We start from the raw sequence: 26693 nt of genomic DNA on the forward strand, positions 1-26693 counted from the left end.
CTACAAGTAACATTTTTGGTGAGCTTCCTGGGGGAAACAAAGATTCAACTTGGCAATAAATATGTTTAAATTTCCCACTACAGACTGAAGTGTGTCCTAATCCTTCCAATCTCAAAACTCTTCCCAGCTCTGATGGAGACCCCCCTCTCCGTGCCCACCCCCTTCTGTTGCTGGGGCCTAACAGTGAGAAGTGTCCCCAGGTGTGAGTTCATGGCCACCAAATGCAGCTACACCTTCCCTCCTTACTGCCCTGCCCACCATGCCCAGGGAGACCTGACATCCTGTTTGTAACCACCTATAACTCGGAATTTAAATCAAATCTCCAAGACTATGAACCCCACACTGGTGGCTTTCAATCAAACCTAGGGTCTCACAAAATGTCAGCAGTTCAGCAAACTGCACCTCAGTGTTCACCTCCTCCACATGTTCCTAATTCAGGCAGAGCAAAAGTTGAATTCGGAAGGAAAGCTGTTGCCCAAAGGAAAAGGCATTCACATGTTTTGTTACAGTTTTAAATTATGTTTTTATAGAAAGACAGCAAGAGTTTCCTGAAGGAAAAGAAAAAGACTCTGCATTTCTAAGCTGTGCAGATGTCAGAGTCAGGGAAATCTGTATGTATTGGGATCTTTTGTGGTTTCATATAAATTTTAGGACTTTTTTCTGTTTCTATGAAGAATATCACTGGTATTTTGATAGCACAAGATGTATGACTTAGCACTGCCCCTTGCCGGGTATACGGAGGCCATTCTCTGAAAACTCTAGGTTCCCCTGAAAACATTCACCCAGGCTTGGAACACTTAATATAAGAGAAATCTATTAATTATTTTTTTTTCCAAGAAAAACCTCAAAGTCTCAGCTTTCCCAGCTTGAAACTGTCCTTGCAGGGGAGACTTGTGGCCGTGATGCTCACTAACATGTCGTTTCTATTGTTCTGTCAGCCTCTTTATGAGATCATAGAGTGGCTTTCTCTGTCTGGACAATTTCCAGACTGTTCAGTGTCTGCTGGTGAGCTACTTATGTTTATGAGACTCGCAGAATCTAATTTGCAAAGGCAATTTCTTTTCATGCCAAATTGTAGGAAGATGACTTGAAACTATGGGAACGGTATACAAGTACAATCGATATCAAGCCCTGATATCTGTGTCAGTATAATTCTGTGGCCCCCTCACCCCACACATGCACAATCACACACACGTATATGCATAACATATAAGCCTCACAGCTGTAAGCATATATACCATTCCTGACCGTTTTATATGGCAGTATTCAAACTAGTCCCTTTGGTAAAAACAATAACTATCAGCCTGGTATTCAGAAATAATGTTGGCCTGATTTCCTGAATAAATGGCTTGAGTCAACAGGTCAAATTCAGCTTGGTGCACCATTCATTAAAAATTCTAAATAATTAGATTTTGTATTGATAACTCAGCTTTTCCATCTATCTTATTACCCTTTTTGTCTGCAATGCAAATTCTGCCTGTTTTTAAGCCTAGCTCAATTCCCATTTCTTAGGTCCTTACCCTAAAATCAGTCCAATCACCATCTTCTCCAGATTCCTACAATTTATCATCATTCCAACCATCTTGAACAACCCACTTATGACAAGCTTATCTCCCCAGCTCAGATCATGTTCCTTAAAGTGGAGAATTTGTATGTATTCCTTGCAGAACTTAACACAGTAATAAGCCTATGTAGGTGGGTACATTAGTAATACTCATTGACTGATGATTGCATTGATGGAACTACAGCAGCCTCAGTCAGCTCTGTGAATCTGTTTGGAGAGGTTAGAAGTACAAACTTCCCTTCTGTATATTATCTGCAGGTGATCTTGAAGATAAACACGCATCACTCCAGTTAACTTTAGGATGTGTATAAAAGTCTTGTGGACTGACAGTTAAAACTGAGGTGGTAGAGATCACATCATCCAACTTTCTTATTTTACAGGTTTTAATTAGATATATGTTTTCTTATCTAATTGTTGTATCTGTGAGTCTTATGTTCTCTGAGGTTATACTTCTCAAACTTTAATAAGCAATAGAATCTAAGATAGGTTTTTAAAACACAGATTGCTGGGCCCCACCCTAGAGTTTTCCATTGGGCAGGTCCAAGCTGGGGCCTGAGAATTTGCATTTCTAGTAAGCTCCCAGATAATGCCAGTGCTACCAGCCTGTGGACCATACTTTTCCACAGACTCTCCACCCCAGGACAGGCTAGGTGCCCCTCTGGGCTTCCCCAGCACCCTGGCTCTTCTTTGTCATGGCATGCATCATACTGTATTTAATATACTTTACATGGCTTGTGTCATACTGTATTTTAATGCATTTTACATAGCTGGCTGCCCTCTAGACTCCTACATTCTTTGATAGCAGGAACCACTATTATTCATCTTTGAATCTTGTTGTGTTAACACAAAATGTACCCTTCTTGTAGGTGCTCAATAAATGAAAAGAGGAGGAGGCTCAATAAATTCCAATCAAATTATACTGAACTGAGGTGTACAGATACTTCATTTAATCCAAATGTTGAACCTTACTGCCATTCAACCCCAAAAGAAAATACATCATTAGTAATTGTGAGACTCTGGTTCTTAAGAAATCACATTGATTTGGATAATACACAAAAAAGATCACTGGACCCATAACTAGCCACTCCTAACAAGGTCCATCCAAGTCCACATGACAGGCACAGTGCCGCCTGTTGGGAGCACATTGGATCACAGAACAGTCACTGTCCTCCAGGAGCACGTGGCCCAATGAAGAGAGGGCACATAACTGAAAAGGGAACTCACTCAAGACTGACTGCAGACTTCTCAGTAAGGAACAGACTTGGGGTGGGATCAAGGGCTTGAACCAAGTGGAGAAGCTATAGTTTCCTGAGAGGTCATTCAGACAGAAGGCAGCATGGACTAAACGCCCTGGGGTATGACTGCCTGGGGCCCAGTCATGATGCCACTAACTTCTAGGTGTGTAAACTTAAGGAAGTTACTCACTATTATTATCTCCATTTTACAGATTAAACAGTGAGGCATACTTGTACTTCAGTGTTTAATCTGTAAAATGGAGATAGTAAGAGAACAGCACCTGTCATCTACCCAGCACTCAATAAGGGCTGTTAGTATTATTATCACCACTATTATTTGTATTATTTGGTTTATAATCAGAGGATCTCCAATGCACCATGCAGGAGCAATCAGGAACACTTGGTTCTTGGCACAGTTGTCATATATGGCATATGCAAGGCAGCGGTGAATAGAGAGAATTAAATTTGGGGGTGTGAGAGAAGGAAGATATTCAGTGTTTACTAAGATCTCACAGTATGCCAGGAAAACCTTGTAAAATTTGATTTAACTGTAATAATAATCAAATCTTTCTCTTTCCCATTTATCAGATTGTGTCCCATCTATTTTGATGACCTAATGTACCACTATAAAGGTCAAACAACCCTCTAAGTTTTAATATTATCATTAGTAACATAAACTCAGCAGGTGAAAGTTATGATGGCGGGTGCTTTGTAGCAGAGAAAAAGAAGAAATGTCATACTGAGAAATGAACTGAGAAAATAACATGCCAAGAGCACCATAATACAATTAATCTTTCCCAGCAATAGAGTTAGTATCATACAAGATAAATCAAACCGACTAATTCTGGATGCACATACATACATTTTAAAAAAGTATTTCACTTTAGTTTCTTCTGTTTGCTGCTCTATTTTTATTGGTTGAGGAGATTTTTCATGTTTGTACTTTTACGGGCTGTGAAGGGCGTGGACTTCAGTAGCTATAACAGTGTGGGTTACATTTTCTATATACTGAAGAGAAACAGCTATTTTTGAGATCAGGTGTATTTTTTCATTTGGTTATGTCTACAGTGGTATATAGTAAAACTAAAAATAAAATACTACAACTTAACAGTTTAAATAATGAATGCAGTTACTGGATACAAAGGGATTTTTTTTCTCGTTTTTAGATCATTTTTAACATGACTGTCACAAAACTAGACCAAAAGAAAGTCATTTAATTGCCAGCTTGAGACCACAATTTAAGCATGGTGTGAACTGTGATAGTCATTATTAAGTTATGATCCAGGCAGCAGTGATCCTCTTAGTATTTAATGCGAAACATTAAGAAATTGAAATGATCCTTTCCTATCAAAGTCTCTGTTCTTTACGTAGAATATTCTATTTGGGGGCTATATATGTATCATAATCCTATTTTTCAAATAAGAATTAAACAATATATACATACATGTATATATGCAAACACATATATATCTTATATCTATGTGGGAGGGGGTTATATATAAACTATAAAAGGCAAATATCTGAATGTTAATAGCATTTATATCTCAGTAGAATTTCAGTTAATTTTTAATCTTTATTTCATATATTTTCTACAGTGAGTACATTGTATTTGTATTTGTAATGAGAAAACAAAGGTTATTACTAAGAAAGTCAATTAGGAAATATGTCTTATATTTTGGAAAAGAAAGGAAAAAGGTTATAAGTTTATGGTTTGGTCTCCAAAAAAATTAAAAGTTAATACTTGAAACACTGAAAGCATTAATAATAGATACAAATGAAAAATTAACTTCCTTATGTCCTTCAGTCTATGAGATTAAAGAAATTGTGTTATTTTAAAATGATACTACAATAAATGCATTTAGGGACCAAAAGGCTGTAAAATTACACGCCCAAAGTGACTGCATAGTTTTGTTCACTATCCGCTACACGTATATATTCCTCATAGGCTTCTAGCTGACTCCAGGCCCAGGGTACTGACCAAACCCTTATGATGGCCAGTCATTTTCACCCATGAGGTGTGGCCTCTCTATGTAGTAACAAATTCATTTGATGTAATATTAGAGGGTCTACTATTGATATTTTTTCTTTTAAAAATACCAGTTGCATCTGTGTACAGAGCACTGTGCCAGGTACTGAGGACATCGTTGCTGTGTAGAGACTATAGGTACAGTGATCACATAAAATTCAAACCGATGTCTTTGAGGGTGAAAGGCAGCACTGCTGCTACTTCTGTAGGGACAACAGGTGCACTGGGACCATGCAAGAGAGAGGCCAGAAAGGGGTATTCCCAGCCTGAATGCCACTGTGGACATAACCAAATGAAAAAATACACTTGATCTCAAAAATAGCTGTGTTTCTCTTCAGTATGTAGAAAATGTAACTCCCACTGCTGTAGCTACTCAAGTCCACGCCCTTCACAGCCTGAAGTACCACCATGAAAAATCTCCTGAGGCTTCCCTTGGGCAGATCTTGACCATGGAAGGCTGCTGGGAAAGGGCACAGGTGGTGAGAGCCCGTGACCCTCATCTTCCCTATTTCCAGCTGCCTTTCTAAGACCTCAACTCCAATATTTTAAAATATTAGAGGCAATACTTATTTATGTATTTATGTATTTATTATTGTTTTTGAGACAGAGTCTCCTCTGTAGCCCAGGCTGGAGTGCAGTGGCGCGATCTCAGCTCGCTGCAACCTCCACCTCCCGGGTTCAATCAGTTATCCTGCCTCAGCCTTCCAAGTAGCTGGGATTACAGGTGGATGTTGCCATGCCTAATTTTTGTATTTTTAGTAGAGACAGGGTTTCACCATATTGGTCAGGCTGGTCTCGAACTCCTGACATCAGGTGATCCACTTGCCTCGGCCTCCCAAAGTGCTGGGATTACAGGTGCAAGCCACCGTACCCAGCCTAGAGGCAATACTTCTAATTCTTCATGATCTCTGATTCTGGTATCCATATTCTGCTAGCTGTGTAGACTTGACTTGTTTAAATGATTTTAACTCGCCCCTCTCTGCTTCACACATAGAATCTTTCCATTCTTCCTTCAGAATGGCTTCTGTATCCACCTTTTCTCTCTCTTCCCACCACCTTTGTGGTTCCATCTTATTGCCACATCCTTGGGGTGTGACTGGAGAAGCACCGGGGTCCTCCTTGCCTGAGCCTCTCCACCTGCCCAGCCAATCCTGCATGTGGCCCAGCCACAGTCTTTTGGAGTGCTGCTTTGACCTTGGCTTTCCCACACCCACATCCTTCAAGTCAAGAAAGCATGTGTCCCACCTCTTCTTCTTCGTTGGCCCCAGCACTCTGCCTTTGAAATCTCCATTGCACAGACTGTGGTTAAAAGTCACACTAACGAAGTCCATCACCACCAACGCAGCAGCCAGCCAGCCCCCTCAGTCCCTGCTAATGCTGCTCCTCAGCCCGCCCCTGGGTGGCTTCCTCCCTGCTCCCCTTTCCTTTCATGTTTGTGCAAAAAGCACAGCTCACCAGGCCTGCATGGAGCCTTGTTGGCTCCTGAGTGAGCTAGGACTATAGACAGCCCTCAGGAGGGATTTGGTCACAGAGCGCCACAGGCACTCAGTATCCACGCAACCGGCAACCTAGTGCAGTGGTTAGGACTCTGGAGCGAGACAACATTGGTTCAGATCCTGAGCCTACTTCTAACTAGTTGTGTGACTTTGGACAAGTCATTAGCCTTATTATTCATTTTCTTAACCCGTAAATTGAGAATGTAATAGCCTGACTTCGAAGAGCGCTTATGACAATTAAGTGAGTTTATATTTGTCAAGTGCTTATAACACTTCCTACATATAGTAAGTACTGTACAGGTGTTTGTTAAATAAATATAACCAATGATGACCTAGAAAGAAGGCCACCAGGATAAATGCTGTATCTGGGTATCTCTGGCACTAAACTACACTGGTTTCATCTTTCTTTAAAGGGTCCTTTGTGTGACCCGTAACTAGTTCTTGCCTATTTTAATCTTTGCAATTGGAAATCTTAGAAAACACAGTTCTTGGAGTTGTCTAAAGACATAATGTATGTGCTCCCGATCCAGCAATTGAACCCCAATGAGGTGGAACATCTCAGAATGTAAAATATGGTCACATCATGATGAATCACTGCATCTTGGAGCCCCACACATCTGCTTTTGGATTGTCTCTCTGGTGCTGAAAACTGTTGGGCCTTTGAGGCTCCCCTTGTACAGACCTTGATCATCAAAGGCTTCTAGGAAAGGGCAGAAGTGGTGAGAGCAGTGCCAAGATTTCACAACAGATCATCAAGGCCTCGGGATTTCTGCCCCACAGGAAATTCCTGAGGTCCTGCTCACTCTTTGGGGATGGGTGCATTCTTATATTCTCGTAAGAAACCATAAAAAATTCTAAAGCTTAGTCACTCATGCTTATCAATCCTTTCCTCATCCATTTAGTTTTTAATTGTTTTTCTCACTCTGCTTCCTCTTCCCTCTCTAATTCTTACTGGCATCAGAAATAAAGGATAAGTTTATATGGTCTGTACCAAGCTGGCTACCTGAATCTGAAGGGAAGGTCCAAGTCAGGGAAAAGGGCACAGAGCAGGCATGGAATCAGGGAGCAGGAAGACACTGTGGAGGTCATCCACTTCAATCCTGTCTTTGTACAAAGAGCAAAAATGAAACAAAGGAACACAGCAGGCCAGTGGCAAATAGAACCAGTGTCTTCTATGTCCAAATCCTCATGTTTACAATATTCCAGGCCATTGTTTGTGGCTCATTCTTTCATGTATCAGCCACTGGGCACCTGCTATGTGCTAGTCTCTGGCTCATAAAGGAAAGTGTGAGGGGTATCTCCATTCCCCATCCTCCCCCAACCACAGTTCTAATCATGTAAGGAATAATTTGAAGGTTATAGGCAACTGGCATATCATTTGATGAATTGCTTTTGATACTTTGCAAAATGGGAGTAAAGGATAAGAATGTCGCTGATAGACATCTTGATAATTATCTATAGGGCCCCAGATTTCAAGAAGTATGACGTTTAAGAGTAGGGCCTATGAGCATTAGCAGAACTGAGCCAACAGCAAAAGGCGGCCATAGAACAAGCGGGCAGGGAAAGAAAACGAGCCTTGTGGTATGCTGCTGGCAGAGTCAGGTGTGACATGGTGAATCTTTACCACACAGATCTTATCCACTGTCCCACTCCCCTTGCACTAGCAGCTATGGAGGCCACCAGCCCTTGGAGGATCATAGGGGAAGTCACATGATGGTGGTTTCTCTATTTAGGGGGTGGGTGGTGTCACTCAGTATGTTAATTAAGTATTCAGCAACTGGCTATCCTTACATATAGCTCTTCAAAACAACAACTGTATATCATTGGTTTCTTTTTCTTTCTTCTTTAATTATAAGGATAATAACAACACTGACACAGAAAAAGAGAAAATAGAAAATATCCACTATTTGAACACAACTACAGTTATTTTTGCAAAAATATTTTTATATAATTTTAGTCAAAGTCTTATACAGAATTATTGCATGGATTCAGTACCCCAAGTATATATCAGCGCTTGTTCTGTATCCAGTCAATCCTGTGAATCATAAAAGTGAGTAATGGTTGTAATAATGATGCTGCAATATATTCCTAGAAATTTATAGTTTTGAAAGCACTGTCTCACTTATATTTGGTCCTCACAGCAACCATGGGGAAGAGGCATAGGGTATTATCCATGTTTTACATTTAAAACAGTTAAGGCTTAGAGAAATGCCCTGCCTAAAGTTATCTAGTATGTAAATAATATGACAGATTCAGAACACAGCTTCCATTTGGCCATTCTGCCTCATGTGCTTATATCACTGTGATTACTGTCTAAAGGCGGCAGTGGTTTTGTGGAGGAAACAAACAGGTGAAATGTGATATATAAGTGGCGTAGGAAATGTGTGCAGATAAGGAAGCCTTGCAAGTGGCCTGAAACAGATGCCTCTGAGAGATACGGGACTTGTATTATGTGTAAAATGTACGTAGGAAGTGGCAAGGAAAAGGAGAGAGCTTTCTAAGAGCATTTCTGGACATAGAAAGAAGATAGGCTAGTTTGATAGGAGTAAGCCCCAAATGCCAAGCATAGCATCTGACTTTTTCCTGTAGGTTGTCAGAAAGCATCTGAAGTTTTAAACCAGAGTTGAATGAGGTAAGAGTCACATATTAGAAAATTGACCGGTGGTATTATGTAAGACAGACTGGAAGAGGAAGAGCCTAGAGGCAGAGACAAAGTAGGAGGTTCCTGCAGCAAAGTGTGAAATCAGCCAGGTGCAGTGGCTCATACCTGTAATCCCAGTGCTTTGGGAAGCTGAGGCAAGAGGATCACTTCAGGACAGGAGTTCAAGACCAGCCTGTTCAACACAGTGAGACCACATCCCTAAAACAAAGTATGAAACAAGTAGAACCGAGAGTAGAGCACCAGTAGTGGAGATGGGAATGCGGCACGAGAGACATCTCACAGACGCTTGAGAGAATCTGGATTTAGAGACATCTTAAAAGCACTTAGAGGATAGTAGAGAATGAATCAAAGACAAAATGAGGGTTGGAGCGCCAGCAAGTGGAAGAATGATGCTGACATTAATAAAAACAGAACAGTCAGAAGAGGATGCAGTTTGATGAGTGAGGTGAACTGGGTTTTAGACATAAAATTATAGAATTTTAGAAAATTACATCAGGAACGACCTGGACTCAGACTTTTTTTTTTTTTTTTTTGAGACAGAGTCTCACTCAGTTCCCTGGGCTGGAGTGCGGTGGTGTGAACTCAGCTCACTGGAACCTCCACCTTCCAGGTTCAAGCAATTCTCCTGCACCACCATGCCCATCTAATTTTTGTATTTTCAGTAGAGACAGGGTTTCACCATGTTGGCCAGGCTAGTCTCGAACTTCTGACCTCAAGTGATCCACCTGCCTCGGTCTCCCAAAGTGCTGAGATTACAGGTGTGAACCACTGCACCCGGTCTAAGGACATTTCTTTAAATGAAGCTTTACATAGGAGCCCTGTATCATTGAACAAAAGAAAGGAGTAAAAGAGTAGAATTCCAGAGATGTGTCCCCGTGGACCATCCATGTCACCTCTATAAAGCTAATGAGGTTCCATCAACTACTATTCAAAGATGATTGGCCCTACCCAGCACCCTCATTTTTAGACAAGTGATCTGGGTCTTGAAGATGCTGAATAATTTGCCAAGGTTACCCAGCTGTTGCAGGAAGAGCCAAGACTGAAACCCAAGTATTTATAGTGTCTCTTCCACTGCCTCATGGCCACCTCCCATTCTGAATTTGAAGTGGGCACTGGTAAATTCAAGCAGACAAGCCCAGTGGTCAGTTGGTGGTAAAGAACAGAAGCTTAAAGAATTAAGTTTGATCATAGCTGAACCCATGAGAATGAAAGAACTCTAATAAAAGGGAACAGAGAAGAAAAATTGGGGACTACACTTTGGAAAGGGCCAAAGCTAGAGAAGAGGAGGAAGAGAGTAGCCTCTTTGTTACATTCACTGGGCTAGCAGAGGGAACAAAAAAGCCAGTGAAGACTAAACAAGAAATTAGGAGGAAAAAGACCAGGACCTCCTGTGTAGCAGATGTGAGGCAGATGGTTTAAGAGGGGCCAGTGTCAAGAGTGTCGAATATCACATGGTGAGAGGACTGAGAAAATAATCATTTGGCAAGAAGAGGGTTACTGGAAATATTTCAGAGTGGATTTGTTGGAGTGACTGATGAAAAAGCTGAGATTTCAGATGATGAGGCAGTAGACACAGGTAGACAACATGTATTCAAGAAGCTTTGCAACAGAAAGAAAACAGCCCTAAAGGTAAGGAAACCACAGGAATAATTAAGTGAAAGCAGTAACAGAAGGATTTTACAAGCCGGGGAAGCCATTTTCTTGGTCCTTAGGGGCTTGGGTAGGTGGAGAGAAACAAAAAATAACAAAGCACTATAAAAAGCTCAGTAAACTATTAAAAAAAGAGCTCCTCTAAATGATAGATTACTTTGATCGTTTCTCAAAGTGATGAGGACTCTTAGAAGGGAAATTTCTGCCTTCAAGTAGCTAACTCTTTAAGAAGTCTCTTAAAAAGTCTGTGATATCTAGTTTCCAGTTACTGAAAACCTCTTCTCCAGCCCTTTAATGACTCCTTCTAAGTATCACAGAAATTAGAGTTAAAAGGTAGACTGAGAAAAGAATTATTAGGTAATCTCCAGTCTCATGTCAAGTGCAGAATTGTTACTTACCTGCAGTGCATTTTCTAGTCTGGTGTGCTTTTACTGTGTTCCTGCCACTTCCTTTGGGAGACTACTTCATAATCCAATAGATCTCACTGGGAGGAAACTCGATCTCCATCCTAATGTTCCCTTCCCACTGTATACTTTGTATACCACTAACAATTTGTACTTAGTAACCTTCCTCACCTCCCATCCCCTCTCACTCACTCCTACTTTGTAATGGCTAGGCATCTGGAACTTCTTTTCTGGAATATCTGTAGACTCATCATTCTTCTGGGCATGTTGCATCTATCAGGCTAAAGGATTTTAAGGTGATAAAAGGATAAAGGGTCTTCATAACTTTATGTTTCTAATGATAAAACTTTCCCATTCTGATAAGGTCCTTTCCATTCTCTAGAGACTTGGGGTGGAGAGAGTAATAAGGACCATGAATTTTTTAAGAAAGGAGCAAAACCATGCATAATTTATGATTCAGTGTCCCATAATATGTGTTCCCCAATTACTAAAAAGATTAGTTGGAATGTCCTGTGTAGAGAATATGAAATCCAACTGAGAGACTGTTCCCAGAAGACTTTTGGCTTCACCAGACTTCCTCTCACGGATCTTATAACCTGAGCATCTCCGTAGAGGGGCCCAGAAGGATGCCAGTACATGCAGTGGTTTGTGTTACAAGATAGAAACACTGAGCTTGGGAATCTACATTTTTTATGTCAAGTGTAAGCAAGCCTGCTCTTTGTCCCACAAGAAAACATCAAGATTTCCTGCTGCAAACAAAACCAGAGAAAGGCCCCATAAAAAGAGCTGTCAGAGCCTTGCTTCTAAGTTCAGAAACGTGCACATCCTACTTCCTCCAAAATATTTTGACAAGATGCTATAGAAACCTTAAGTTGAACATTTCCAAAACTGAACACGCAATCTTCTTCCAGACTAGCTTCTTTCTCCATTTTCCTATTCACTGAGCCACCTACTTGTTCTCAATGTTTTCATCAGCCACCAGGTCACCAGATTTTTTTTTTTTTTAGTTCTACCTCTTAAATGCTGTTTGCACTTTGCATACCACTGGTTTTGGGTTTTGACTGTCATCATCAAAAGGTAAAAATGGATACACTTTTGCAGTAGGCTGACTCCAGTTTCATTTGCCTCCAAACCAATGTCCTAAAACGCAGAGCTGAAAACTCTTCACTTGTCAAGCCTCCCAGATAAAATCTAAACTTCTTACCATGATCTACCTACTTCTCCAGCTTCATCTACTCGTATTTCTTTCTTTTAGACCTTTTATAAGAATTGCTTGCTGGTCTCTGGGTAAGCTTGCACTTCTGATCACTTTGAATGCCATATCCTTAAAAACTTAGAACTCCTTGGCATATAGTAGGCATGTGATGTCTGTATGTAGCATAAATATTTATTCAGTGGCTGAAAGTAAAAACGGACTTAGCTTAAATGCAACAGGGAATTGGTTTGGGAATTAATTAATTCCACATTCTGTATATTCCCTTCACCTTAACCAATCATGATGATGGAGCTCTATTTCTAGACATTAAATAAAAACAAAGAGAGAGGGTACAGTTGTTGCTTATATCTACTTTGTAGACTACCCCAAACTTGGAGATTATCAGTACTTGTCATTATCTTGTTCAACTGAACAATACCAATATAAATACAGACAAATCAAATTAACCTGATTTTTCTAAGGAACACATGATTAAACCCATGATTAAAGTCATTAAAACAAAACTCTCCTTTTTTAATAGTTGGAAAAAGTAAAACCACAACATATAATGTGGCTGTCTAAACTCACTATCCTGTCTTCTATCCCTTGAAACACAACTATATTAACTTTAACTGTGCTCTTTGGCAAAACGGATGACTTAAGCATTCACCCATCTAATTAGCTCTGTGACTCTGTCAGCAAGAGCCTGGGCTTATACCATGCCCAAGGCAGGCTGAGGATCCAGAGCTTAGTCAGTAGTGACTCTTCTGAGTGGTCACAAGTTGGTCCACTTCACTCGATGCTATAGACTATTTAATATGCTTGGGCACACCCTTGATTCTAATGGAAATGATGTTTTCCCTTTTGGAGATTCTTGAGACCAGTTTATTATAAGATGCAAACATTCCTTGGAGCCTGCCTGATCAGCTTCAATGATCCTGTACCACTTCCAGCATAGCTCTTCTCCCTCCTAGAGGAGTCAGAAAAACAACTCCGTCTCCAACCTGAACAAAACTCACAGATGTCCCCAAAAGCTGGGATATCTGCCAAGTCTTGGGTCTCCGTCAAGCCCAGGCCTGCTGGACTGTTGTGGGAACCATGCAGAGAGATGTGTCCACTCCAGTCACTGGCCATGACTGCGTGAGAGCACACCATTTGTGGTCAGCAGAGCACACACTCCAGTATCCAATCTCAAGAAATACTTGCACAGAATGGTGACCCTAAGATTCTTATCTTTCCATATTAATTTTTCCAACCCTAAAACATCATCTAAGCAAGAATCACTGAGTCTTACCTGGTTCCTTGTAGACACTGTTGATTCAGCAGCATTTCTTTGAGCCTTGCTCAGAGTGCCCCTTTCTATGTGACTCTACTTTTGGACCTGGGAAGAAAACAGCATTCTCAGGTGGTCTGTCTATTCTGCCCTTGCCTTTCTCTGCTGGCTCCTGACATTTGCGTGCCCTCTGCAGTCCACTTCCCTCAATGAAACTGGATCTTCAACTGTGTGATGGCCCCAGGACACCACTCAGTCTTGGCAATTAATGTGGGCCTGTTATCTGCTAAACTCATTCTGAATAATTTCATTTGGCCCCAGTTATCATCTAGGCTGTGAACAGATCACCCTCTCTTGGAGATATTTCCACTCAGCTCCAGGGTTCATTTTTTGTATTTTTTTAATGATGCAGTCATTATCCTAGTTAATGTTCTTCCATCCTCTTTGTTCCTACACCTCTCTCAGGAGACCGTACAGAGCCTCAGCCTGCATCTGCTCAGCAATCTTAACCTCCCAGGCCCGGAAGTCCAGTGCCGAGTCCCTGTGGGACCTATTTGTCCTTAGGGCATATAACTAACAGAATTCAGCAGGCCCACTGACCCCACTACCCCAGAAAGATGATGTGTACACACAGACCTGCTCTGCTGCAATCCAGAAAGTACCTAATCAGCCTAATCGGAAAGTACCAAATATTTTTCTTTTATAGGAGGAATTTCTATTTCCTTTCCTGCAATTCCTCTTTATAAATGTTCTAATCCCATATACATAGTAAGCCTTTGGATTTGTTCTATTTTAAAATTCTTGATTGTGTTTCCATTGAGGCTGGCTCCCAAGATCCTGTTTTTGATTTGTAAGAGCATTTTTCATCTCTAGTAACCTTTGATGTACAGCTGGCTCCAGACTTAGCTTAGACCACTCCCCAAACTCTTTCTGACTCCTGTCCTTATTGGGATTTTCCTACCATCAGCCTGAGGCCTGTTATACCCTTTAGCCAATCAAGGTCTTCCCTGTGATATATCATCACATCATTGTGATTTTCTCAATTCTTTACCTTATCCATTTTCATTTCTCATTCAGTCTTCATCACTTGGTCTTTGGCAAATAAGCGGGACCTTAAAAGGAGCCTCTAAAATGCTCATCAGATATTACCAACTGCAGTTTCTCAGCAGAGCCTTCTTTCTTGGCCATTTCTAATCACCCCTGGATTACAAAGTAGTAGCTCATAAGTTAAATTAAGCTCATAGATCTGTTTTGATGGCATGTGCTGAGTTTATTTTTCTTTGAATGCCTTCAGGTGTGGTTTTCACTTTTTGCAGGCTCGGCATGCTCCCAATACTTCCTGTATTCTTGGATCTGACCAGTTTTGTTACTTTGTACTAACTATCTAAATCTCTCCTATAACTACTTCCTGTTCTGGGAACATCTGTCAAACCATTTGTTCAAACCTTCTGAATTCTTCTTCGTCCATTTGGCTCTCCCTACCTGTTCTCTATCATTCCTGCAGGTTCCCCGCCACTGCTCAATATACTGGTCCTTCTTTGGAGCCATTTTTCAGTGAACAACTTTACTCCAATAAGACTCAACTTCTTTTTTGAGTTTGGGGAGTGGTCTAAACTAAGTCTGGAGCCAGCTGTACATCAAAGGTTACTAGAGATGAAAGATGCTCTTACAAATCAAGAACAGGATCTTGAGAGCCAGCCTTAATGGAAACACAATCAACAATAGGATTCTGCTATCCCATATATGCAGGTCATATAGGCAGATCATTAATGTGACTTTCCATTAAGTCACTCTCCATTTTGAGTCCTAATATCAAAAGTCTAGGATGGTATGAGTTAAATCTTCATCTCTGTTTTTAAATGTAAAAGACCACAGAAAGAACTAAAAATAGTCCAGCCTCAATGTTTCACATGTTATTGGCTTGTTGTACAACTCTTCATTTTTAGTTTTCCAAAAAAAAAAGAATTTTCCAAGCTTTGCTTTATCTGCCTCTTGCATTTATTCATGAGGATCCATACCTACTCAATTTAAAAACACTTCTAACAGTTCTCTTAGCTCCCCAATAGGCCCTGTTTCTCCACACACTCACACAAATTTTTAGCATGGTATTATAAATCTGTTTCCTGTATGCTTTCCCAAAGATTATTCGTATTTGAAATAAAACATGTTCAAGTAGTCATAGTCAAATACAGTTTTAGTGAACAGAGTTTAATGAAAACATGGACAAAAATCTATGGTAATTTGTGCCAAATTTGCCAGTTGTGCAGAGAATTACTTGGTATGCTGGGAGCAGTATCTAGGAGCCTAACTTTACATAATTACTTTTCTACTGTTGGGCAAATAGATCAATTGTATAAAAGATTTGATCTTTAGTTATAAATAGAAGTGATGACCTCATTTATAGAGTTTAAGAGATCTGGTGTTTTTTATTGACATGCACAGAATCTACATAAACCCATATATGGTTTTTGGTTTTTAACTTTATAGGAAATCAATGTGTTGACAGTTGCATTAGTCAACCAAGACCGAGAGAATAATATTGAGAAAAGAAGCCAAGGCTTAAAATCAGAGAAAGAAGCTCTGCTAATAGGTAAGGAAATTCTGTTGTCTTCATCTGTTCTCTTAAATAATTATTAGTAATTAACTTAATATGTTAGTTATTAACTTACTAATTTAAACAACAGTGCCTTCTGGTAAAAGGTGAAATTAATTTCATCAAGATTATATTACATACATTTCAAATTAGTGGCATACAGACTAATGGGGGTTTTGCCTTTCTGTAACTATATATATTAACTGATTGTCAGACATAAAACTGAGTTCAAGAAGACACTAATTTGCATCTCATGTGTCACAAATCGGAATTTCAAATTTTGGGCATGCCACTTCCAACTGGAGGCCAGGTTGCATCTAGTTCCAAACCAAGCCATATCCCCAGGCTCAAGAGTAGCTTTGAACCCTGAGATTAAACTCTAAGCCCCTTAGCAGAGGCCACACCCCAAAGTCACCCCCCCCAAGGCTAGACCTGCAATGCTGACAAATAGGGCCATGCAGGGTACTGATGCTAAGCTAATCCAGGACAGTCGGCTCCAGGCTTCCCTGTCCAAGTTTGGATCCTTTTGTCCAGGATGAACAAAAGAAGCATCCTTAGTAGATCCAGATGTCGTACTTATTTTCATAAGGAAGAATTCTTGATGAGGATGTGCCGGCAGTGTGCGTGGAAGCCCATCTTAGATGCCTGTACGTTTAAGGCTGTATTTGAAGCCCTCAAATTCAGAGAAAGGGAAGCCACCACCCTCATGCTGTGATGCACAGAACTGATTCAAACTGCACCTTGGCACTGACCCCAGCGTGGGGTTGCCAGGTGAGACTGGCTCCGTGGTGGCATGGTTAAGACTGAATGAAGCCAATGTACGTGCAAGACAAATTGTTCTTCAGCAGTTCGTTATCTGGCAGAAATAGTGCCTGGTTGTTTTTTTTGTTTGTTTGTTTGTTTGTTTTTTGAGACAGGGTCTCACTCTGTCACCCAGGCTGGAGTGCAATGGCATGATCTCGGCTCACCACCACCTCTGCCTGCCGGGTTCAAGTGATTCTCGTGCCTCAGCCTCCCTAGTGGCTGGGATTACAGGTGCACACCACCACACCCAGCTAATTTTGTATTTTTAGTAGAGACAGGGTTTTGCCGAGTTGGCCAGGCTGGTCTCAAACTCCTGACCTCAGATGATCCACCTGCCTTGGCCTCCCAAAGTGCTGGGATTACAGGCGTGAGCCACCACGCCTGGTCCCTGCTTGCATTTTGTAAATACCGCATGTGGTCACCTAAAAATGACAGGTACAACAGGGCCTAGAGAAGCTGGCACAGGAGGAATTAAATTCAAAAGATAGTCCAGAGTCCATCCATCATATATAGATTTTTCAACTACAGGGTTATTGAATATGACATCAACTTAGAGATACTCCGAGGAAAACCAATTATTTTTTTTTGCTCTGATGATATACAGCTGTAATAACATGCCATGCACGAGTCTCAGAAGACATGCTGATGTGCTGTCAGTCCCAGGAACCCAAAATGAACCCATATGTAGTTGGTAACTGGATTTTTCTTCTATTGGAAAACATGTCTAACTCTGACAACTGTTTCTCTGTCACTCGGTGTGACCAAGGTGTGATTTTCCCCTATGTTTTTAGGGTATGAACAAAGCAATTAATGATCTGCAGTAAACTTTTCCCTCTTGGTTTAAGTGGGAATAATTCTGTCCGCTGAAGGTTAAAAAAATGGGAACTCATCTCTATTTTATTTCCTTCCTTTCACTAGAGATTGCTGCTGCTTTTATGTTTTAATTGGAGAACACAGTTCATTTACAATGTTTTCTAAGTAGTTATTAGGTTTTATTTATATATGTGCACACATACATGTACTTTTTTCAGTTGGCTACTTCAAATATTTTTAAATGATGTGCTTTATATGCGGTACATTAATGGGAATAAGTAGGAAGATTACATTTGTAACATGCTATGCCTGCTGATGGCTTTGGTATCACAAAAAATATATCAAATTAGTTAATTCAAGTGTGTTAGAAAAATATTAGTCAGTCAGGATCTCCAATAAAAAGCATACACAACCAACACTAAACTTTCCAAGACTTTTCCCCTCACTGTTGGTCTTTTGAACTAGTTTACCAATATTAGCATTTGAAGTTAGGAGCAGAGCAAAAGAGAAACAGGGAGTGACACTTATTTTGAATCAATATATGAGAATATTTGGGTAGAAGGGAGGCCAGAGACTTAAGTGTTTGATTAAAATAAACTTAGGAGTTTAACTTTCCCTTCAGTTATCCATGACCTTGCTACCTTTCTCGATATTTTATTTTATTCTTCTTAATGACAGTTTGACAACAGATGTGATTTCCTGGCCAAACCCACTTCCAAAACATCTATATGCTTCTACTCTTTTGTATAATCCTCCAAAAGAGGATAATCTTCCAAAGAGAGAAAAATCCTCCAAAAGAATACCACAATGGGGAAGAGTTTCCAAGACTGGCAAAATGGATCCTGCCAAAAGCTGCAGTTGCTGCCTGCCACTAAATGATCCTATCTGCTAATTGAGTTTGGTCATTCATACTTTGTAGATACCTGACCCTTGGGTCCATAAAGAGCTCCCCTGAAGCTTCTGGAATCTAGATACAGACTGTGATAGGGACAAAACTGCACTGGACCAGAATAGAGAAAAAGGATTTTCTGGTGCTAGGGCTACACTTTTCTGAAGAATTCTCATACACTGAATGATTCTAGGAGCCCTCTGGCCTTCTGGTACATCTGGAGCAGTCATAAATACTCTGCAATTCCCCTGAAGTCTTCCCCTGGAATAATTAAGTCAGTAGAGAGAACAAATAGTCATGCTCTTCTAGGCCAGCCTAGAAGGCCAAGATACAGCAGAAAATCTCCCACAACTTGGAAACATTAATTGGCAAAGTCTTCATCACATCTGCATGCTTATAGTGTATGCTGTATGCCAATACAGTCAGATGACCAGTGCCCTCTTGGGGCACATAAATGTTATATAAGAAACGCACACTTGTACAAAGCATTCCCTGGAAGACAAAGACAAAGGGAGTGAGAAAAAAGCTCTTCAAATGGATTCCATCTACAGAGAGAATACAACGGAGGCTAGAACTTCCTAAACAATGAGCAATTCTAGTTATGTATAATTATTTGTGACACTGATTTGTCTGGGCAAAAGGGTATATTCTGTCCAGACATTCTCATGACCAGTGTATAAAACTAGAGTCTTTATTTCAAGGCATAAAGTTGGTACTTATTAGAGAGGATCCGTGGGATTTCACTGACATTATTTGGAATTTTGCAGATCTGGATCCTGAGTATTGTTAGAATTCGACCATTCTGACGGACTTTCTTGACAATTAATGGGTCTTCCAATTCAACTAAAGATAGGCCCCTGGAAAATATTTTATTATTGTGATTTCTGGGTTGTTCATTTTGTAATCAATTTTTGTGGAGACAGGTTGACATACAATTGGACCTTAGGGAATTCTATTTTTATGGGGGCATTGCAGGGTATTATGTTTCATAATGCTATAGTAAGCACACATAAGGTCAGATTGACATTGCTCAATGTCTATGCCAGAACTCCTAGTTCATTTCACATATGGCCTACATGTTGGATTGGCATACACTGAAGTTGTTTGGGATAGAATGAGTCATTACTTTTGGTTTGGGGCCAATTTTTGGAGCTGCGTTTGGCTGGATATTATGAAGGAAAAATGGAGCAAATTTTTTTATTGATAAGCTACTAGTTCTGCAGAAAACTGAGAGTATAACTCTCTGGGTCCATATCACTCTATCTTCTTTTGCTTTTTATAATAATTCCAACACAATAGATTTCAATCCCAGCAGCTCTGATTGGCACCCTGTTGATGATAGTCATTGTAAATACTATCCAGATACAGTCAGAAACTTCTCTACAACTTTTAACTGTAACAAAGCAGCTTTTCTCTAAAACCTCCCTGGTCCCCTGAGAACTGTCCTCAGGTTGACAATGACTGAGCAAACTTCATTACATATCCTGAGTCCTCTGCAGATCAGGACACACACATCATTTCCATCACAGTCACCATCTCATACATGCACAAAACCAGAAAAAACAAGAAGCGGAATGCTCCTCCTAATGTGGGTATTAAGAAACAGCTGAATAGAATATGGAAAAACATTTTTAAAGAAGGTTAAGCAATAACTTTTTGGTGATTTCGGTGAATAAAGTTGAGGCTATATTTAGGCTGTACCTGAGAAAAGTAATCTTGGGAGTATGTTCCTCTCTGAAAACTACTGACCATAAAGAATGAGTCATTGACCTAAATCTTGTTTCCAAGGCACAAACGTCCATATCAATAAATCAACAAACATTTGTCAAGAGCCTACGATAAGAATAATCAGTCTTCATTGTGGAAAATCATTATCTAGGCAGCCTATTTAAAAGGCAGAATCTTTAGCCCCACACACAGGTGTGGTGGCTCACGCCTATAATCCTAGCACCTTGGGAGGATGAGACAGGAGGATCACTTGAGCTCAGGAGTTCAAGACCAGCCTAGGCAATATAGTGAGACTCCCATCTCTTAAAAAGAAAAGTTAACTGGGCATGGTGGCATGCACCTGTAATCCCAACTACTTGGGGGGCTGAGGTGGGAGGATCTCTTGAGCCCACGAGCATCAGGCTGCAGTGAGCTGTGAGCAGCACCACTGCACAACTGCCTGGGTGATAGAGTAAGACCCTGTCAAAAAACAAAAACAGAAAGAGAGATCCTGTTCATTGCAATACTGACATCTGAGGGGATACTAAAGTAGGCATATCTGGTACTATGTTTTGAGAAACGCTGGCCTGGTTTATGCTAACCCATGCGTTAGCTGATGGTGGAAAGATGATCTTCCCTCAAGAAGTTCATAGATCGTGAGAAAGAACGCAGTTAATTACAATGAACTGTGTGGTTTGTACTAAAATCAGAGACACAGAGAAGGGGCTACTTATGCCACAGATGCCTTGTCAGAAGAAAGGACAGCTGAGCTAGTCCTAAAGGATGAAGAGGTTTTCGCTGGATGGATAAAGAAGTTGTCAAGGGCATTTCAGGTACCAGGAACAACTTACTAAGAGGCCCAAATACAGTCTGAGGGGTTTAATGGAAAAAATAAGACAGACAAATATTACAAAATAAAACTAACTAACCAACCATACAAGATCAGGTTTTGTACTCACCAAGTAAGTGGAACTAACTGCTTTTTTGGAAAATTAAAGCTTTTTAGAATCCCAAGGCACTGAGAAGCATCAGCCCAAACCACAAGTGTTTGATCAGTTTCGTACAGTTTTTCTCCACTTCCCATATGCGCTTCATCACTCTGCAGCTGCCCACAGACAACTCTCCCCTCATGGCTTACTAGGAGACCCAGATTTCACGTGGCTTTTTTCCCGCTGATTCTCCAGTTCAACATCCATGGAGCCTTTATATAGGCGTCAACATGAAAGAAGACTATTACAGGCTGGTTTATGGTCAGACCTCTGGTGATTCCCAGCAAGATGTGACTGTGTCTAGAGACACAGCTGTTCATCTGCAGAGCCAAGGTCTCTGGAAAGCCCCAAGGTATCCCTCTATCCCAGTGAGCTGATGGGCCCAGGGTCTTTTGAAGCTTCCTAGGAGACTGTCAGCCAGTGTGTGTGTACAGAAAGCTAATCTCAACCAGAACTTTAGAACCTGACACAGAGAGTTTGGAATAAAAACTCCAAGCAGCCTGGGGGAAGAGGGGAGTATATTCTAGAAAGATTCCATTTCTCATTCCACTCAAAGAGAATAATGTGCTGACCAAACTGAATGCACAAAGTGATAGTTTATTCTTATCGGGTAACCAATATAATTAAACTATATCAGGGCTAACCTATCCCACTCCCATCTTTTGCATAAGGATGCAAAGGAGAAACCATAATACCTAATGATCTCTAAGCAGCCCTGAGCGGTGGGGGAGTGGGAGGGGTCCTAAATATTTGTGGATTGAGGCATTTCATCCACTGGGTAATCTAAGGCAAATCACTTATCCAAACCACTGTGATAAGTGTTTAAGCCCTCATATTGTATAAAATTAGGAGGTTTGATTAGATGGTCCTTTTCAACTCAATTCTCTAATATATAAGGACTATTAGGAAAGCTGCATTGCCCCTTAGTGATCTTGTATGTAAGTAGAGGCTCATGTGCATCAATATATAAATGTGAACTCTACTATCTTATACCTTTACAACAAACAAGAAGGAAAATCTGTCTTGACACCATGACCTCTTTCCACCAACAGTCCATTTCCTGCCCCTGTCCAAAGCAGGATTCCTCCAACGCACTATGCTTACAGTCACCATTCCCTCCCTCCCCTCTCTCTCCAGCCTACTCCAGTCTGGCTTGCATCCTCACACCAAAACCATTCTTTTCTGCATCACCAGAGAATTTTATGTCACCAATTTCTCAACTCTGTCCACCTGGCAGCTACTTTTTTTTTTTTTTTTTTTTTGAGGCGGAGTCTCGCTCTGTCGCCCGGACTGGAGTGCAGTGGCCAGATCTCAGCTCACTGCAAGCTCCGCCTCCCGGGTTTACGCCATTCTCCTGCCTCAGCCTCCCGAGTAGCTGGGACTACAGGCGCCCGCCACCTCGCCCGGCTAGTTTTTGTATTTTTAGTAGAGACGGGGTTTCACCGTGTTAGCCAGGATGGTCTCGATCTCCTGACCTCGTGATCCGCCCGTCTCGGCCTCCCAAAGTGCTGGGATTACAGGCTTGAGCCACCGCGCCCGGCCGGCAGCTACTTTAGTGTGGTTGACTACTCACATCTTCTGGAAATACTTCCTTCTCTCCGCCATCATGACGCCACACTTTCTTATTGATCACACCCTCTCAGAGTCCTCTGATGAGTTTTCTTCAGCTTACCTCTAAATTTTGGGCTTCTTCAGGCTTCAGTCTTGAGGCCCCTTCTCTACCTAGGTAATCTCAATGAATACTTTGGCTTCAAATCCCTTTTTGTTGCCATTGCAAATTTATACCATCTCCAGCTGCCATTTAATATTCTTCATTTAAATGCTAATGCACATCTCAAGTTTAATGAGGACAAAACAGAACTCTTGATTCCCCTTTTTCCTGCCCTAATGTGCTCCTGCCCCAATATTCTCACCTGAGAAAATAGTCCCACCCAGTTGCTCTAGTGAAAAATTGTTTACTCATATTTCATTCTTCCCCAGCCTCACTGCTCACACCAGCCCCCTGGCTCTCCCTTTGGAGTCTGCTTCTCCCTTTGCAGTCCAGATCATGACTTACCACTCCAGTCTCATGCAAACACTTCTGACTGGCCTCCCAGTTCCCCTCTGCTCTACTCTCCATACAGCAGCTTGAGGGAAGTTTTTAAAACATAATTCAGATCATGACAAGCACCTGCTTAGAACCACTCTTTTGGTTTCCTGCCATATTTAGAATTTAAATCTAATCCAAACTCTCACCTGGCACACAAGGTCCTGCATGATCTGGCCCCCATCTACCTCTAAACACATGCCCCTCTCCAGCCCAGTGTACTCAGCCAGTTCACTTCCACCTCAGGGCCTTTGCACCATCTATGGCCTGTACCTGGAATGGTCACCCCCAGGCTTTCCATGGCTGGCTCCTTCTCATCTCACACTTGAAAAGGTCTGCTTTCTCAGGGAGAGGCCTTCACATAATCACTGTGTTAGTCCATTCTCATGCTGCTGATAAAGACATCCAAGACTGGGTATTTTATAAAGAAAAAGAGGTTTAATGGACTTATAGTTCCATTAAACTATATTGTGAGGGCTGGGGAGGCCTCACAATCCTGGCAGAAGGTGGAAGGCAAAAGGCACATCTTACATGGCAGCAAACAAGAGAGAAGTGAGAACCAAGTGAAAGAAGTTTCCCCTTATAAAACCATCAGATCTCGTGAGACGTATTCACTAGCATGAGAGCAGTATGGGGGAAACTGCCCCTGTGGTTCAGTTATCTCCCACCGAGTCCCTCCCACAACATGTGGGAATTATGGGAGCTATAATTCAATGAGATTTGGGTGGGGACACAGCCAAACCACATCAATTGCTTTGTGTAAGGTAGCATTCCAGCAAGCTGCAGGTTGCTCTCTCTCCTGTCCTCTTCCCTGATGTGTTTTCTTCATTGTGCTAAGCACTATCTAAAAATTTTTATTTTTCATCTTTGTGTTTATTATCTGTGTTGCTCCCCTAGAATAAAAGTTCCACAGACCAGCCCCTTACCTATCTTATACAATGCTGTGCCTCTGGCACCTTGCCACCTCCTGGCTGCTAAGTGTTTCAAGTATTAAAATAAGTGATGAAGCAGTACAAATCTGGCACTATTTGGTTCATTTAAATACTGCATCCTTAGTCTTAGTGAGGTCCAATAATGAAAATAAACTTGATGGTTTTGATGAGAGAAGCTCAGAGTGCTTTGGGTAGACAATTTAAATGGGCCTTCCTAACGAGGTTTGCCACAGGCATCTAGAGCTAGTTTCTCTTTCTAAAGTAGTTTTTAAGATTCTGAGATGTGTGCAAAAAGCCCAATAGTACTGACAACCTCCTTTGTTCTTTAAAAATTTTTTTAAATTAGGCACTTAAAATGTTTTTTTGTTGTTGTTTTTTGTTTGTTTTTTTCCACTTTTGGAAACCCATTCTCAAATATGGAGGCCTTCTACATCTCCATGGAAACAAGCAAGTCCAATTGTTGAGCCATGCCCTTGGACATCCACCAGTTCAGTAACAGCTAAATCCCCCACCCTCTATTCCTTAGCGTTTCTTTTACCACAAGCCTTTAGGTCCATTCCAGAGGATCATAAAATAGTCTCCATTTTCCAGGTTTGTGGTATTTTTCAGTAACTTTTGAGTTACAGTCATCCTTTTTCTATCCCCAGGGAATGTCCCAGTTCCTTTTTAAAAAGCTGCAAAGAGGCTTTACTTGTTTATTTAGAAAGATCCCCTCAAATGAACCTGATCCAAAATCACAGGGCCTAGAAACATTTTCTCAAGTGGCATGACTGATGCTTCTGTGGTGCTACAGGGATGGACAGATGCAGGAGTGGGAGGTGGGCTGAGGAGAGGCAAGGTACCGGGGAGGATAATGACTCATGCTTTCCTTTCTGCTGTGTCTCTAACAACACTGGATAATTGGGTTGTCATCCACAGGAAAAGCTTGGGAAGCCTATTTGTGACTGCCTGCCTTGGCTCTACATATATCTAGTGGCAACTGCTGAACTCTTATAAGGAAAAGCTAATGGCTTCTTAATATCAGCTACCACAGAGATGGTTCTGAATACCCTCCCTAAAAGAATACTCAAGTCCACGTCAGGATTTCTAATCTGATTTTAGAATCTGATTTTCCCCTTAGTTATGAGCAAAATAATTTCAATGAAAATTTTCCTTGCTCAAAACATCCAAGTTACTCCATCCTTCTAAATCCATGACAGGACGGGTTAAGAATAAGAATTTTCAGGCCGGGCGCAGTGGCTCAAGCCTATAATCCCAGCACTTTGGGAGGCCGAGACGGGTGGATCACGAGGTCAGGAGATCGAGACCATCCTGGTGAACACGGTGAAACCCCATCTCTACTAAAAATTACAAAAACAAAAACTAGCCGGGCGAGGTGGCGGGCGCCTATAGTCCCAGCTACTTGGGAGGCTGAGGCAGGAGAATGGTGCAAACCCGGGAGGCGGAGCTTGCAGTGAGCTGAGATGGGGCCACTGCACTCCAGCCTGGGCGACAGAGTGAGACTCTGTCTCAAAAAAAAAAAAAAAAGAATACGAATTTTCAGTGAATAATACCTCAAAGTTACCTGGTTTTTGAAAGATCTGTTACTACTTGTAGAAATGTTTAAGGTTCTTTTTTATTCCCATTTATCAATAATAGACTAATAGAATTTTTAAACAAGTATACTGGCGATTTCCAGTTCTGGCAAATAAATACATTCAACATATACTTCTTATGAATGTGTACTATGTTGTGGATATGGAACCAGAACACACAAAGACCAAGAGCACAGCTCCTTGGGCTACAGACCCAGATTGGGGGTGAGAGAGAACAGACAGTGGAGGAGCAAATCCATGTTCACAGAGGGTGCCAACTTCACAGAGGCCACAAAAGGGACTACTCTAGGTCCTCCCATTTCTGGTGTCGCTAAATGACCCACGTCAACACTTGATCTCCTAGGCTAAGGGTTATCAGCCTCCCCCCAACCCACCCCATCCTCCCCTGACTTGTTCTGTTCATCCTACTAAAGGCATTTATGTTGATAACCATACACCCATGGACATTTACAAAAGGCTGTAGGTTATGCAGGAGATTTTGAAGACTCTCTGGCCAGGGGGGATATTAAATATGAAAAATGTTATCTATTTGCCTGGGGACTTATGCCCTCTTTCCCCATGGGAGACTTATACACCCTTGTCACCCCAAAGTCTGCAGTGCCACTGCCACTCCCTGTCTTAGCCCTACTGCGTAAGTGGATTTCCACCCAAGGAATGCTGCTCGCCACCTTGCAGCAGCCCTCACCTCCCTGGGAGAACCCCGCGATAGAGGAGGAGAAAAAAGCTTCCGGCTAGGAGCACCCCCTCACCTGCTCACAAAGCCAAAGCTGACTCTTCCTT

General features: G+C 41.4%; 1 protein-coding gene and 1 long non-coding RNA gene across 3 annotated transcripts in view; one reads left to right on the forward strand and one right to left on the reverse strand.

The window, feature by feature from the left end:
• The window catches only part of ENOX1 (ecto-NOX disulfide-thiol exchanger 1), a 257797-nt gene that overhangs the window by 217950 nt on the left and 13154 nt on the right, over positions 1 to 26693 (forward strand). For both annotated transcript variants that reach the window (XM_033234035.1, XM_033234031.1), the window contains one exon: positions 15993 to 16095. In XM_033234035.1, coding sequence (XP_033089926.1) covers positions 15993 to 16095 — 103 coding nt within the window. The remainder of the gene's footprint in view (positions 1 to 15992; positions 16096 to 26693) is intronic.
• LOC117096613 overlaps positions 1 to 26693 on the reverse strand; it is a 179400-nt gene that overhangs the window by 103579 nt on the left and 49128 nt on the right. The gene's annotated exons all lie outside the window — the stretch shown is intronic.

The sequence above is a fragment of the Trachypithecus francoisi genome, unplaced genomic scaffold (genome assembly GCF_009764315.1).
Source record: "Trachypithecus francoisi isolate TF-2019V2 unplaced genomic scaffold, Tfra_2.0 Contig01461, whole genome shotgun sequence".
Taxonomy (NCBI): domain Eukaryota; kingdom Metazoa; phylum Chordata; class Mammalia; order Primates; family Cercopithecidae; genus Trachypithecus; species Trachypithecus francoisi.